The 12,467-nt window shown below is 42.0% G+C and overlaps 1 protein-coding gene across 3 annotated transcripts in view; it reads left to right on the top strand.

Annotated features, from left to right (window-relative positions):
• Window positions 1–12,467, top strand: part of vwa5b1 (von Willebrand factor A domain containing 5B1) — a 396,694-nt gene that overhangs the window by 83,256 nt on the left and 300,971 nt on the right. For all 3 annotated transcript variants that reach the window (XR_011962666.1, XM_072585920.1, XM_072585921.1), the window contains exons 8-9: window positions 633–809; window positions 7,216–7,326. Coding sequence is in view for 2 of the 3 variants with exons in the window: in XM_072585920.1 (XP_072442021.1) it covers window positions 633–809; window positions 7,216–7,326 (288 nt within the window). In the remaining variant the exon portion in view is untranslated. The remainder of the gene's footprint in view (window positions 1–632; window positions 810–7,215; window positions 7,327–12,467) is intronic.

Consider the following 12,467-nt stretch of genomic DNA (forward strand, 5'->3'; position numbering starts at 1 on the left):
TGACTTGTCCAGTATAATATTAACTAGGATGAGAACACATTCATGCCACTGCTCACCCATCACAAACATATCTGGTCGGCATGGATAGGTTGGGCCGAAGGTTACACCTCTATGACTCTATATGCACAAATGGATTAGGAGCAGGAGTGGGCCAGACCGTGTATTTCAAGAAATTTTGTGGCAACAGGCTGTTTGGCTGTTGAAAACATGATGATTTATTCTATCCTTTGTTATTCCAATTTTCACAGGCTTTCTGTAAAATTTTGATTTTATGCAGATTAATAATTCACTTCACAGTCTAAGAATAAGGGGTAAGTCTTTCAGGATCTGAGATGAGGAAGGGCTTCTTCACTTAGAGTTGTGAATCTGTGGAATTCTCTCCCACAGGAAGCTCTTGGGGCCAGTTTGTCAGATATATTCAGAGGGAGCTGGACATGGCCTTTGCTGATAGAGGGATCAAGGGGTGTGGGGAGAGGCCAGGACTGGGATACTGAGATTACATGGTCATCCTTAATCATGTTGAATGATGGGCCATGCTCGAAGAGTCAAATGATTTACTCCTGCAGCTATTTTGTATGTTTCTGTTTCTGTTTAATTTATGGTCAATTAAATATTTGCTTTATTCCTGACAGTCTGAAATCATTAGAAAACGCCTCAACAAAGATATTGGGCACAATCCTGTCATCATGTTGAATTTCTGTCCTGATTTGAAGACTGTTTCCCCAGATTTAAGAATGGCACAGGGCGAGTTCATTTTTCTAATAGACTGTAGTGGAAGTATGAGTGGAGTGAATATCAGCTGTGTCAAGGTAAGAACAAACAGTTATGCTTTTGCCTTTCACTGTTTATTGAAGGGCATAGTCACAAATAATGTGTTGTTCCTCAGCTTGGGGTGGCATGGTAGCTCAGTGGTTATCACTGCTGCCTTAGGACCTGGGTATGATTCCATCCTTGGGCAACTGTCTGTGTGGAGTTTGCTCATTCTCCCCGTGTCTGTGTGGGTTTCCTCTGGGTGCTCATGTTTCCTCCCACAATCACAAAGATTTGCAGGTTAGGTGAACTGGCCATGCTAAATTACCCCATAGTGTTCAGGGATGTTTAGGTTAGGTGTATTAGTCTGGGGTAAATGTAGGGAATAGGTCTGGGTGGGTTACTCTTCCTGGGGTTGGTATGGACTTGTTGGGCCGAAGGACCTGTTTCCATGTAGGGATTCTATGTCTATGTCGAGCTATTTCCAAGAATCTTCCAACATATTGCACCATCCAGTGAAGAACAAACATCTATGTCTGACATTCACCCAGACAATGAGGTCCCCAATTCAAATGTGCCATATGTTTGTGATTGCTAAGTAGAGATCAATTAAATCCCTATATGAATTGGAGAAAGCCTACATTCCTAATGGTGTGATTGTTTCAATAATTCACTTTTGATTTAAGAGTCTGAGTGCTGCAGATCGTACTATCAACAGACAGTAGCTGCTTTAGCAATATGTTGAAGCCCAAAGATACATGAACCAAAATTCAGCTGAGGGTCTCAGATCAAGAGAACAGGCTAATTAAGTAAATCAATCCAATGTCTGTACTCCTGCACATATTCATTTATTAAACTGTCTTTTAGGTAATTTTGATTAGTTATTTATTCCAGAAATTAGTTATTTATTCCAGAAATCTGTTACGTTGGCTGGAATCTTATGGGGGTTTAAGGAGTCTTGGCCACTATCTTGACATTCAGGAATGGCCTTGCATTGCCTCTTTCTGGAGGGCCAAATGCATCACAGAATCACAGAATAATTATGGTGCAGGAGGAGGCTATTTGGCCCAAAGTGTCTACACCAACTCGATTACTGGTCTGGATCTTTGTCTAGTGCCAATCTTAGAATCATACAGTACAGAAAGGGCCTTCAGCCCATCAAGTCTGTGTACCACCATAAAAATCAGCCAATTTCCTGCATTTTCCCCAAATCCATGCTCATCACTAGTATTTGCAGAAACCTCCAATGTCCTCTGGAGTGCCTCAGTCACATTTCCAGGCAGTGCATTCCAGACTCTAACTACTCACTGCGAGAAACAGTTTCTTCTCCTACCAACTTTGCTTCACTTGCATATTACCTTGAATCTGAGCTGTCTCATTCTATTTTCTTTTACAAGTTGAAACCAATTAATCCTATCTACTCTGTCCAGTCCTCCATGGTTTTGAAAATTTTGATCAGATCTCCTCTCAGACTTCTTCTCTGCAGGGAGAATCTGTCCAACCTATCCTTATAACTCAAATTTCTCATTCCTGGATCAATTCTGGCAATTCACTTCTGCACTCCCTCCAATGAATTCACATCTTTCCTATAATGTGGAGCCCAGAACTTTAGGCAATGCTCAAACTGAGGCCTAAAATAGAAACGTAGACAATAGGAGCAGGCCCTTTGACCTGCTCCACCATTCAACATGTCTGATCATCCAACTCAGTCTCCTGTTTTCATTATTTCCCAATACCCTTTGATTCCTTTATCTCTAAAAACTATATCTAACCATTTCTTGAAAATGTTTAATACTTTGGCCTCATTTTCTGTGACATAGAATTCCATAGGGTCACCACACTCTGGGTGAAATTTCTCATCATCTCGGTCTGAAATGGCCTTCCCCAAATCCTAAGACTGTGACCCCTGGTCCTGGACTCCCCAATCATCAGGAACATCCTTCTTGCATTTACCCTATTTCGTCTTGTTCGAATCTCACAGGTTTCCATGAGATCCTCCCTCATTTTTCTAAACTCCAGTGACTCTACTCCTGATTATCCAATCTCTCTTCATACATCAGTTCTACAGTCTAAGAAATCAGTCTGGTAAATGTTTGATGCACTCCCACCATAATCAGAACATCTTCCTCACATAAGGAGACTAAAACTGCATCCAATACTCCACTCCAGGCATGGTCTCACCAAGGCCCTGTCTAATTCCTTGTTCCTGTACTCAAATACTGTCACCATGGCGGTTAACATACTATCTGCTTTCTTCATTGCCTGATGCACCTATTTACCTTCAGTGACTGGTGCACAAGGATACTCAGTTCTTGTTGCACCTTTCCCCTTTCCCAACCTATTCCCATTCAGACAATAATTTGTCTGTTTTTACTCCAAAGGGGATAACCTCACATTTATTCACATATACAAATTCACCCGTGCATTTACCCACTCACTCATCCTGTCCAAATCAAACTGAAGCATCTCTACATCCCCCTACCAAAAGAGAAAATGCTGGAAAATCTCAGCAGGTCTGGCAGCATTGTAAGGAGAGAAAAGAGCTGATGTTTCAAGTCTAACTGACCCTTTGTCTACATCCTCCTCACAGTTTGCCCTCCCACCCAGCTTTGTGTCATCTGCAAAGTTAGAGATATTATATTTAGTTCCCTCATCTAAACCATTGATATCTATTGAGAATAGGTAGGGTTCATGCACTGATCCCTGCAGTATGCTAACAAGTGCTTTGTACAAGTTCAACATCACGTCCTTACACTCTGCTCCTATTAGTAAAGCCAAGAGTACTATGTGCTTCATTCCGTATGCGTTATGTGCCACTCAGGCTGCAGTGATAGGCCTCCCCCTGGGATTAAAGACTGGGATTAAAGTGGATGTCCTTTCTACTTGCAAATCAGAGGGTGGTAGCTTTATTGAACAACAATGCAACGAGGAAAGCAACGGCTGTTGCTGATGTGACACTCACCTGCAACACAAGATTGTCACTGAATTATAGGTCACATGTAACTGATGATAGCAGAGAGAAATTGCAGATCAACACCATTTTTCCACCAGGATCTCCGACTGGGCAACACACACTGGGCTAGCTAGTCATGTCTTGATCCTTTGAAACAATTAAAACAATTGAAATCACTTCTCTTCCCATGGTCCTTCCTGTGCCAGTGCAATATCTGTTTCATTTACACTTTTACCTTCTGCTTTCACACCATCCAGAGCTCCAAAAACTCTTTGCAGGTCAAAGAGTGATTGACTTGTGTTTTTTCTTTAAATTTAGCGTCTTGCATTTATTGTTTACCATGCAAACTCTTCTATACTGGGGAGACCAAACACAGATTAGATGATCACTTTGTAGAGTATTTCCACTAAATCTATGAGAATAATCCTGAGCTCATGATTCCCAGGCAATTAGTGAGATTGAAACTAAGACATGTTTCTTTTCATGGCAGAAATTGTTTATTGATTTGCTACGTCTTACCCCTTACATCCCACATTCAGAATCACAATTGCTTCATTTTTTTTGTAAGCTCCCACACTACTGCCAAACTGTGGTAGTGCTTATTTCTCCCCAGCATCCATGTCATGTGTGTGTAGGTGTAGGACACATTGAGTGCAGAAAACTTTATTCATATTCCATCACCAGGAAGAAAAATCACCCAAGTGGCCAGTGACAAGCTGTGCTCCTCTCTTTTGGGGCAATGCCTACGTGATTGAAAATTGCTTCCATTTTATGTTTTCAAATGATTAATAGCTATCAAATATTTTCTTAATCTTAATCAAGACATTAACAAGCCTTATTAGCAAACATTATCACCCTGTGATAATTATTCTGCTGTGCTTCTCCAGCACCACACTTTTTAACTCTGATCTCCAGCATCTGTAGTCCTCACTTTCTCCTAAATATTATCACTCTGTAAGCTGCCATTTTGATTCTTTGCCCTGGTCCCCCTCTGGTCTTTCTCTTTCATGTTGAAAAGTCATAACTAATGGAATGCCACAATTTATAGTCTTAGAAACCTATTTATTTATTATATAGGTTAATGGCTTGGAGGAGGGGACCAGGGCGTAATATATCTAAATTTGCTAATCATAGAATCCCTACGATGTGAAAGGAGACCATTCAGCCCATCAAATCACAACAGTCCTCCAAAGAGTATTCCATCCAGACCCCCAGTGTCCCCCAACCCCATCCCTGTAATTTTGCATTTCCCATTTCTAACCCACCTAATCTGCACATCCCTAGACACTATGGGCAATTTAGCACTGCCCATCCAGCTAACCTGCACAGCTTTGGGCTGTGGGAGGAACCTGGAACACCCAGAGGAAACCCATACAGATACAGGGAGAATGTGCAAATTCCACACACTCATCCGACACTGATTGAATCAAATCGTGGCCGTTGGTGCTGTGAGGCAGCAGTGCTAACCACTGCACCACCATGCTGCCCCATGATACCAATATAGGTAGCAGGCATGCTGTGATGAGATTAATATTGAATATGCAAAGAGATATGAATAGCTGAGTGAGTGGGCAAAATTTTGGCAGTTGAAGATTAATGTAAGAAAATGTGAGTTCATGCACTTTGAATCAAAAGACAGACTATTATTTAAACAGAGAGAGATTCCAAAAAAGTGCAGTGTACAGGGATCTGGATGTTCTTATGAATACAACACACAAAGTTTGCATGCAGGTACAAGAAGTAATTAAAAAGGCAAATGGAATTTTGGCCTTCGTTGCTAAGAAATTGGAGTTTAAAAACAAGAAAGTATTGTTATAACTGTATGTGGTGGTGGTGAGGCCATGCTTTGAGTGCTATGTATAGTTTTGGTCCTTGTATATAAAAAAATGTATTAACATTGGAGGCTGTTCAAAACACTTACTAGGCTGATTCCTGGAATGAGTGGGTTGACTTATCAGGTACAACCAAGCAGGTTAGGCCTTTCATCCTATTATTAGCCACTGACAGTCTCCATTAACAGCTATTCAACCTCCTAGCCAGATTGGTATCTATTCCTTTGTCTGTCCAACTGCTGTTCTGTCTCTTTGGTCTCTATCCCTACCTATCGTTTGCTCCTTACCCCTTCACTGGATCTGAAATGTTAACTCCAATTTCTCTCCCCAGATGCTGCCAGACCTGCTGAGGTTTACCAGCAACGTTTGTTTGTTAGGCCTTTAATTATTAGTGTTTAGGAGAACAAGACGTGATCTGATTGAACCACACAATGTATAATACAACTCCTTAGATACTGAAACAGTCTGTGTTCAAATGCTGGGAAATATCCAGCTTGGGCTGACAGGAGGCAAATCACATTCATGCCACGCAACTGCCGGGCAATGACCATCTCTAATAGAAGACAATATATCCACTGCACCTTGACATTCAAGAATGTGATCATCACTAAATCCCCCATCAAAATCCTGGGGGTTACCATTGACCAGACACTCAGCTGGATTTGCCACATAAACACTGTGGCTACAAGAGCAAGTCACGGGGTGAGAATACTGTGATGAATAACTCACCTCCTGACTCCCTAAAGCCTGTCCACCTTCTACAAGACACCGATCAGGAGTGTGATGGAATACTCCTCACTTGTTTGGATGGCTACAGCTCCAACAACACTCAAGAAACTGACACTATCTAGGACAAATCAGCTCACTTGATTAGCACAAGCACAAATATCCACACCATCCAATAACAACGCTTTGAAGCAGTAGTGTATGCTACTTACAAGACGCTCTGCAGAAATTCACCAAAGATTCTTAGAAGCACCTTCCAGACTCATGACCACTTCTACCTAGAAGGACAAGGGCAGCAGGTACATTTGAACATCACCACGTCCATGTTCCCCTCCAAGCCGCTCATTTTGACTTGGAAATATATCACCATTCCTTCACTGACGCTGGGTCAGAATCCTGTAATTCCCTCCCTGTAGGTTGACCCATTGTGGATCAACCTACAGCACATGGACCGCATTAGTTTAAGGCAGCTCACCACCATCCTCTCATGGGCAACTAGGGACAGGCGATAAATGCTGGTCTATCCAGCGACACTACATCCCGTGTCCCACGTGTGAATCAAAAAATATAAAAACATACAAATCTACATCACTAAGATGTGTGTAGGGAGTTTACCTAACTGTGCAGTTAGCTTCTAAATGTTTATTGAGTGGTTATGTGAAGAAAGCTTAAACCAAAGTACCCAATGCCAGAACTGCCATTTATTCTATTTCTTTTTGTTTCTGTGAGCTTCTCTCCAGGTGACGATTTTATGCAAATTAATCCCAGTGACAGCAGTATAGAATGTATGTTTCAGCAGTCAGTAGGTGCTTTAACTGACTTCTATTGTCAGGAAACTTACTTCACATCCACTAATTGATAGTTGCCTCAGGTTATTCTGATTGAAGTATCCATGGGTAATATTTTATGTCCACTTCAAGGCACTAACTCTTTGCCTTTTTTGATGTTGTAAAGGATGCAATGCTGGTAGTCTTGAAGAGTCTCACGTCCTCATGTCTCTTTAATATAATTGGATTTGGTTCCACTTTTTGGACCTTGTTCCCAGCTAGCAGGTCTTACAATGAAGTAAGTCACTATTTTCTACTGCCCTTTATCATTATTTTCCTAAATATGTAATGCATAAAATGGAATTTGCCTGCCAGCTGTTTAGCACTGGTTTAAATTAATATTGAATGTTCCTTAACATTTTGAGTAGCTAGAATAGTTGCCTGAAAATGATTGCAATGATAGAGATTGGGAAAACTCTTGTCATTTAATAAATCTATCTTTCTCTCCTACATGACTTTTTCTGTGGTGCAAACATTTCCTTTTGTTTAAATTAACCTATTTTTCTGATCAACCTGTTCAGAGTGTTATTACATACCTCTGGAACAGATGAGACTTGAATTTAGGCCTCCTGGTCCAGGGGAAGGGGCTCCATTGCTGTACCACAAGAGGACCCTGACACTGAAAAAAACAATTTCCTTTTATTTTATCCATGGCCAGAGTCCTTTTGATTTTTTTTCCTTTTGCTCCCATTATGCTGTAACTATGCAAGTTTGTCTTCTTAATTATAAATATCCATTGAAATCACATTCTACCGCACTGAGTCCACTCTAATTCATTCCTCCTTATAATTTGTGAATGCTGGAATCCTTATCTCTTCCTCCTTAAGCTTTTAAAACTTGAGTCATTTGGAGACAACTATTGCACTGTCAGGAATTCGTAATGAAGCTTGGCTAGGAGCCCAGACATCCATTACTCCCTTGAAACACCTAAATCCCTTCTTGATTGACAATTCTGGCTCTCTGACCATTGCTGTCAATTTCACCATGTTTATTTACAGGCGGTTAAGAATCTTTTGTGAGGAGTCCTGAGATTATTTGGAGACATGAGGTAGCATGGATGAATCATGAGGTGTGAGAACGTACTGGGTAAGGGCTAGAGGGTTGTTATGTTTTAATTCTAACTTGGACGAAGTTCCAGTCACAAAGCAGCCTTTACAAACCATAGGCTTGCACCAGGCAGTTCCTGTGGCTATCTCTGTCTCTGAACTTTTCCCCAGGGCAGCCCTCGCACAGCCAACATCCCCCCTCCACCCTCCACCCCCTCCCAAAATGATCATCCTGGGTGGAATCTTCTGCTTATGAAGGTGGTTACACACACAGTTAGAAAAGATGCCGAATTGAGCACTGAAAGCCCTCAGCCTGTCATATTGGGATTAGCCAGTTGCAGGCAGGCATGTCACCATGTGGCATTCACAAATAGCTGCTGTCCTCTAAGAAGTTTGTCCATTTTCAGGGGGTGGTGTTCCTCAATAAAAGGCAAAGGACTGGCCAACAGACTAGTCTTTTGGGGCCATTCTCTGCCCTTGCTTCCAACTCTTTGCCCTCTTGCTCAGTGAATCACGATCTAAGAAACCCTCCATCCCACACAGTGTATCTTTGTCCTTGGTTGTCTGTGACCTTTGGACTCTAGGGTACTCTCCCAATGGCAGCCATGCCTTCCTTTATGCATGAAAGAGTCAAAGAGCTGGCAGCCTCTGATTGGTCAGCAATTCGTATTGGGTGGCACCTCTACCCTGCCCAGGGTCTTGATATCAGGGAAGGTTCACCAGCAGTCTCTTGTCTTTCCTGGCATTTCTCCCGAGGCCAATAGACTGAGTCAAGCCTTGACACTGAAAATCCAGGTAGCCGGCTGCTTGTCTGCATTTCTCCCAAAAGGAAAGGTAAAATGGCAGATTAATTACTTGGTTTGTAATGTTAAAATTTATGAATTTGTAATTGTATCAAAAGAACATGAGATCATAAGAAATATTAGCAAAAGGAGATCATTTTGTCCCTCTGGCCAGTTTTGTTATTTGATTCATTCGTAGCTGAATTTTGACCTCAATGTCGCTTTTCTGCCTGCTCCTGAAATCCACAAATCTATCAATCTTGCTTTTGAAATTGCTCAGTGATGAAGCATCCACAATCCTCTAGTGTGGTGAATTCCAAATACTGATAATCCTGTCGAGTAAAGAAATTTCTCCTAATTTCAGTCCTAAATACCCGAGAACTCTGTGGGAAGATAGAGAAGTGATTGCTGGGCCTCTTGCTGAGATATTTGTATCATCGATAGTCACAGGTGAAGTGCTGGAAGACTGCAGGTTGGCCAACGTAGTGCCACTGTTCAAGAAGGGTAGTAAGGACAAGCCAGGGAACTATAGACTGGTGAGCCTGACGTTGGTGGTGAACAAGTTGTTGGGGGGAATCCTGAGGGACAGAATGTACATGTATTTGGAACTGATTAGGGATAGTCACCATGGCTTTGTGTGTGGGAAATCATGTTGCACAAACTTGACTGAGTTTTTTGAAGAAATAACAAAGAGGATTGATGAGAGCAGAGCGGTAGACATAATCTATATGAACTTCAGTAAGGCGTTTGACAAGGTTCCCCATGGGAAACTAATTAGTAAGGTTAGATCTCACTGAATACAGGGAGAACTAGCCATTTGGATACAGAACTGGCTCAAAGGTAGAAGACAGAGGGTGGTGGTGGAGGGTTGACTTTCAGACTGGAGGCCTGTGACCAGGGGAGTGCCACAAGGATCAGTACTGGGTCCTCTTTTTTTTATTTAAATGATTTGGATGTGAGCTTAAGAGGTACAGTTAGTAAGTTTGCAGATGACACCAAAATTGGACAGCGAAGAGGGTTACCTCAGATTACAACAGGATGGGCCAATGGGCTGTGAAGTGGCAGATGGAGTTTAATTCAGATAAATGTGCGGTGCTGCATTTTGGGAAAACAAATCTTAGTAGGACTTGTATACCTTAATGGTAAGGTCCTAGGGAGTGTTGTTGAACAAAGAGACCTTGGAGTGCAGGTTCATAGCTCCTTGAAAGTGGAGTTGCAGGTAGATAGGATAGTGAAGAAGGCGTTTGGAATGCTTTCCTTTATTGTCAGAGTATTGAGTACAGGAGTTGGGAAGTCATGTTGCGGCTGTACAGGATATTGGTTAGGCCACTGTTGGAATATTGTGTGCAATTCTGGTTACCTTCCTATTGGAAGGATGTTGTGAAAATTGAAAGGGTTCAGAAAAAATTTACAAGAATGTTGCCAGTTTTGGAAGACTTAAGCTATAAGGAGAGGTTGAATAGGCTGAGGCTTATTTCCCTGGAATGTCAGAGGCTGAGGGGTGACCTTATAGAGGTTTATAAAATCGTGAGGGTCGTGGATAGGGCAAATAGACAAGATCTTTTCCCTGGGGTGGGGGAGTCCAGAAGTAGAGGGCATAGGTTTAGGGTGAGAGGGGAAAGATATAAAAGGGACCTAAGGAGCAACTTTTCCATGCAGAGGGTGGTGCATGTGTGGAATGGGCTGTCAGAGAAAATGGCGGAGGCTGATACAATTACAACATTTAAAAATCATTTGGATGGGTATATGTGGGATATAGGTAAATTAATGTTACTTCTGCAATTCTGCAATTATAATTTCTGATACAAAGTAAAATAAACTCACACCAGTGTGTAATTGTTTTAGCCAAGAGCTGAGTCAACAAGAATGGAAACGATGTGGAGGAAATATATAATTGTTTTTGTATTAGCTAAAATTGCATGTCAGAATGAAATGTGATTGCAAAACAATGGTAGACATTACAGGCAAGTAGATAAGATGTTGTGAGGGGATGAAGTTAAGCTAGATACGCCTGTACAAACAGTAGGTATAAACAGCTGTTTCCCACTTTTACAGAGACAGAGGAACAAACCCCAATTAAAAGGGTCATAGGGATCAGAACAGCCTCGGGAAAGGCACAGATGAAGGGGGTAGATAATGATGAAGAAAGAATATGCCCAACAATGACCTACAGCAGGATGAGGTCAAACGGCCTTGTGAGGCCAGAAATAAGCATTTTGTCACAGACAAGGCCGGATAAGGCAAGAGATAAACAGGGGTAATGGGTGCCGGTCTTAGGGAAGTGGAAGATGTAAACAGGGGAGGAGCGATGTAAAACAAAAGAAATCAAATCATATAAATATTGTGTATGAATTGAATTTGATGTGTGTATGTCCTCTGCCTTATAGACATTGGACATCACACCCACTTGCAAGTATAAATAAATGACACTACTGATTCAGATCTTGTCTCAGACTGACATTATTGAAGTGAGTGTGCTTTGTTTCTCACAGCACATGAATAGGAAGGGTTTGGAGAGATAAGGGCCGGGTGCTGGAAAGTGGGATTAGACTGGGTTGGGATATCTGGTTGGCATGGGCGAGTTGGACCAAAGGGTCTGTTTCCGTGCTGTACATCTCTATGACTCAATGACTCTAAATGATCAATTGTGCCTTGATTGTCAAGGGGCCAGAGGTGAATGCAATGCCATCACTAAGAAGAAAGTGCTGGGGAAGCTGGAATATCTGAAGGAGGATAAATCACCCAGACCAGGTGGACTGAAGGAGATAGCTGAGGAGATTATTGAGGCCTTGATGGTGATCTTTCAGGAATCACTGAAGCCAGTGGACCGTATAAAGTTTAGTCAGAATATATGATCAGTAATCAATGAGCTGCATGAGCAACTTGTCTTACAGGTAAAAACAATGACTGCAGATGCTGGAAACCAGATTCTGGATTAGAGTGGTGCTGGAAAAGCACAGCAGTTCAGGCAGCATCCAATGAGCAGGAAAACTGATGTTTCGGGCAAAAGCCCTTCATCAGGAATACAGCTGTATTCCTGATGAAGGGATTTTGCCTGAAACGTCGATTTTCCTGCTCCTCGGATGCTGCCTGAACTGCTGTGCTTTTCCAGCACCACTCTAATCCAGAACCCAACTTGTCCTACAGCTTTGGAGAGAGTAACTATCTGGAAGAAATATCATTATGTGAACGGGTGAAAGGGCAATCATCCGCTTAAAAACAAAGCCAATTAAACCATGCCAGCTGAGCAAGAATCTTTCGTGTGGAGATGGAGGTGGCACTACATTGAGTTCTGGTAATCATTTGCTGGAGTAAGAGGGATGGATCTTTCATTCTGATGTTGCTTATGAATGGTTCCAATAGTTCTTGTATAGTGGGATGGAGACGAGGCAGGGGAAAAGAGGGATGAACGAATTATTAGTCACGCAAGCCTTCACCCTGGGGCTGTGTCATGCTGCACAAAATCAGTGCAACCAGTGCAGTCAATATAACCAGTACAGTCAGTATAATTGGTATAGAACATAGAACATTACAGTGCAGTACAGGCCCTT

Source organism: Chiloscyllium punctatum, chromosome 16 (assembly GCF_047496795.1).
Source record: "Chiloscyllium punctatum isolate Juve2018m chromosome 16, sChiPun1.3, whole genome shotgun sequence".
In the NCBI taxonomy this organism is placed as follows: domain Eukaryota; kingdom Metazoa; phylum Chordata; class Chondrichthyes; order Orectolobiformes; family Hemiscylliidae; genus Chiloscyllium; species Chiloscyllium punctatum.